At 54.6% G+C, this 3,825-nt stretch overlaps 1 protein-coding gene across 1 annotated transcript; it reads right to left on the bottom strand.

Moving 5' to 3' along the window:
• Positions 1–483: 483 nt before the first annotated feature.
• LOC113487138 (C-C motif chemokine 3-like) lies at positions 484–1,569 on the bottom strand. Its single transcript, XM_026861553.1, has 3 exons — positions 1,421–1,569; positions 988–1,096; positions 484–859 (listed from the first exon to the last, which is right to left on the bottom strand). The coding sequence occupies exons 1-3, from the start codon at positions 1,491–1,493 to the stop codon at positions 766–768; spliced, it is 276 nt and encodes a 91-aa protein (XP_026717354.1). The 5' UTR covers positions 1,494–1,569; the 3' UTR covers positions 484–765.
• Positions 1,570–3,825: the final 2,256 nt, after the last annotated feature.

Here is a 3,825-nt window from a genome sequence, read left to right as displayed (position 1 = left end):
GACCCGGTCCTGGCACTTTGGCTGAGGAATAAGAGGCCAGGATCCTCGAAGGACACCCTGACACCCATCTGCCCTCCCAACTCCTGTCCCAGAAACCTGCAGCTCCTCACTAATAGGAGCTGGAACTTGACGCATGGGCTTGCTGATGAGCCTGAGTGCTGCAGGGCAAGAGCTTCCGCGGTGGCCCCGACCCTCCTGTTGGCAGCGCGGGTGCTGCCAGGCCCTTTCCCACCTGGGAGCTAGCCCTGGCAGCCCTGGGGCCGATGCTGGTGTCACCCCTGGGGACCTGTTGGGTGGCACCGGAGGCAAACCTGGGCCAGGGAGGCGGAGGCACCATGGGGGCTGTTGGGCCGCAGATGCCCTGCCAGGGGGGAAGCAGTGAATGCAGGATGTGGGGAGGGCAAGCGGGTCCCCATGGATCCCTTCTCCTGTATCAGGGCTCCAGCCAGGATTACACAGACACCCACAAGTGTTGACAGAACAATCACTTTATTTAGGCATCAAGACTCCTGACTCTTCATTAACAGGCACATTAATAAAGTTTAAATTACATTGGTTTAAATTATTATTTTGATATAGTTTAAATTATTTTTATATTTTTCCTTTTCTTAGCAAAAATACTTAATTTTACTTAAATAAGTTAAATAGAATAAATTTTCCTGTTGCAGAAGGCTACAGTTCAAGTTCTCTCTTGCATGCCTTGGGCTGGAAGCCAAGCCTGCTGGGGGTAGCACTGGGGACATCGTGCTTGGCAGCAGAGAAGTGTCAGTTCTTTAGAGGCTGAAAGTGCTTCAGAAGCGCCTGCACCCAGAGCGCCTGAGGGTCAGCGCACAGCTCCTTCTTCTTCTTGGTGACCAGGCTGTTGGGAGAAAACCCACGTTGGGACGCTTGGCCAGGGCAGGGGGGTGTCCCCATCTCCCTCCCAGCCACCCTCGGGGCACTGCCCCACCATTGCAGCCCAAGCCCCTGGTAGCAGTGGGTACTTACATCACCCCTGGTTGGGTGCAGCTGCTGCTGGTGATGTAGGTGGAGGCGATGAGGCCCCGTGGGACGGGGCGTTGCTGGTAGCTGAAGCAGCAGGTGGTGGGGACACCGTCTGTGAGGGCAGAGAGATAGACATCCCTGGTGAGACCTCAGGCTACAGCACAGGCTCTGGCCCCACCGGCACTTGGGGTTCCCCAGAGATTTGCCGTGTCTAGTCCCCTGCCTTGTGCCATGTTCCCAGTTGATGGCCCTCCCAGAGACCCCTGGCCCCAAGCCTGAGTCCCAGCACTCGCGGTGGTCTCCTGCTGCCAGTTTTCCCCAGAGCCATGAGGGTCCCCACCGATGGGTATGGGGCTTCCCGGCTGCCCCAGCAGGTCCCGTGGAGTGATGGCACCCCCAGCCCCAGGGAGGACGCGGTGACACCAGACTGACTCACCGAGATGGGCCTCAGACGGGGAGCAGGAGGCCACGAGGAGAAGAGCAATCAGGGCAGCTGCGGAGACCTTCATGATGCTGCGAGGCTGAGGGATCTGCGAGCGGGGCTGGAGCTGGGGGTCTGCGGTGCTCTCCTCTGCACGATGCTCAGCCCCTCTGGCGATGCCCTCCTTTTATCCCCAGCCACTGGGCGGGTGCAGGGTTTCAAGGAAAGAAGATGAGTGCATCATACTAGGGAAATTGTGTCAGGATCTTCCAGTTTTGCTGAGCTGGAGAAGGCAAAGAAACCGCAGAAGAGGAAGCGCTGGCCATGAGGCCACGACTTTCAGATTCCATTTGGGTCCCTGGCAGGGACCAGCCAGAGCCCAAACCCCCCAGAACACTGACCCCACCACTGCTGCAAGGACCCCACCAGCCACGAGCCAGGCTGGGGCACGAAGCTGCGTGGCCAGAGCCCTGACAGCAACCCAAAGCAGGAGTAGTGAAGCAACCCCAGCAAGCTCCAGGAGGGGATTTGCTTTGCAACAGCCCCAGCAGCATCACTGTGCTGGGGGCTGCAGAGCTGCTCTGCGGACGGACAGCCCAGCCCAGCTCAGAGCCACGGCCTGGGCACCCTCAGGCACTGCCGCTGTTGCTGGCCAAAAACCACTGCCAGGAGTCACATTCCAGCTTCTCCCTGGTTTTGCCACAAATATGACTTCTCACCCTGCTGCACTGGTCACAGCAGGGACACAGAGTGAGCGCTGGAACAATGCAGTGCACATCCATTTGTCCCCACTGATAGCGCTGATTCTTGGTTGGACATGTGGGAAGATCATGTAGGAAGGAGGTTGTGTTCAGCTATAGGTCACTGCAGGTCTCACATTTGTCCCTTTTTGCTGGCAATATGGTCAAAAGCAGCATTCTCATGCTGGAAAGGTTGCAGAGACATGGAGGACTGCATGGCGTGTAGGTACAGGACTTTGCTGCCCTGCTCCAGGGCTGGAGCAGTGGGATCAGTCTGCAGCCTCGCCTGCCTCCCTCCCTGTCCCCAGGGTGAACAGAAAGGATTTACACTGCCCTAAGGATTTCAGATTTGGCTGCAGTCTGCAGCCTCTTGACAGTCACGTTGTTGCAATTACTGCTTGCCCACTTCTTCCCATGCAGGGTAACTGCATCCAACTGAAGTGCTCTCTACTGCTTTAGCCCCCAAAAAGCAAATCCATACATGTCAGGAGACAGGACACTAAGAGTAGGAGCTAGAGGAAGAAGAGGATTCTGCTATTACCCAGAAATTAACCCATTGCAGCCTTGCAGATGAAACCTTGAGGAGATCATAGCGTGACTGAAAAGGGGCAGCATTTGCAATCCTAGAGGGTAATTCCCAAAAGACCCTGCCAGTGCATACCCAGAAGGAAAGAGCTGCCAAACTTGTTACTTCCTCTTTCTTTTTTCTTTTTCCGGCCTTGCCCTGATGATGCCCCGTGGTGCCACAGAAGGTTTGCTGCCTGGGTCCCGGTTACCATGCAAACCCCGGCCTCCCACTGCCTCCTGATCCTTGTTTGGGCATGACTAACTCCTGCCGCCCTGATTCAAGGGAAGTCTAACTCACCCCAATGCTGATTAATGGCTGTGCCCAGACTCCCATCCTCACTGGATGGCAGGGGTGATGGTCCCCATTCATGCACAGGGATAAACCTCACCATGGCTGAAATGGCCTTTTGCCCAGAAAACCTTCCCCTGCCAACAAGTCCCGGTCTGAAAGATGCAACCCTCTGAGCTATCACTTGTTTGAGAGGAGGTATAGGATTAGGAGTAAAGGTTATGATTTTTCCTTTTAGAAAAGATGGGACAGAGATGAAAATGGGTGTAAATCATCTCACCAGAGGCCTTCAGGAGGAGGCCAGCAGTGGGGAACTGGCCTCAGAGCAGTGGTATGAACAGAAAGGACCTCTCCAGCTCCCTTCTCCAACTGCCCATGTTTCAGCTATTTCTGTTTAAGATGCTCTGTGCCCAGGGCTACAAATGAATAAAACCTCTGAAATTGATGGTGACCAGGGTCTTCATCTGGGGCATTTGAGAAGGGCTTGGAGAAGAGGTTAGTACCGGATGTAAATGCTTGTCAAATGTCACTAGATACACAAATCAGAAAGAAAAGTTTCAGTTCCTCAGAGGACTGGAGATCTGCATGAGTTTTTGTTAATGCCATTGTAGAGTCACTCAGAGGTTTCTCTTAACCTCAAAGTGTCCTCTGTGTGCAGAGAAATCCCAAGTTCAGTGGTTATCCAGGAGAAGCCTTAAGTGTTTTTATGAACGTCTCTGACTGTAAACCCCCATGTCTCCCACAAAGACCCGCCCCAGACCTCTGTCTTCCAACCGCCCCATTTCGACATCTCTCCTGCCCTCAGCAGAGCCAGATTTGTTTTG

The sequence above is a fragment of the Athene cunicularia genome (assembly GCF_003259725.1).
Source record: "Athene cunicularia isolate RWA chromosome 19 unlocalized genomic scaffold, athCun1 chr19_part1, whole genome shotgun sequence".
Taxonomy (NCBI): domain Eukaryota; kingdom Metazoa; phylum Chordata; class Aves; order Strigiformes; family Strigidae; genus Athene; species Athene cunicularia.
Note: the sequence above shows the minus strand (reverse complement) of the source record. Positions and strands in the feature narration are given on the sequence as shown.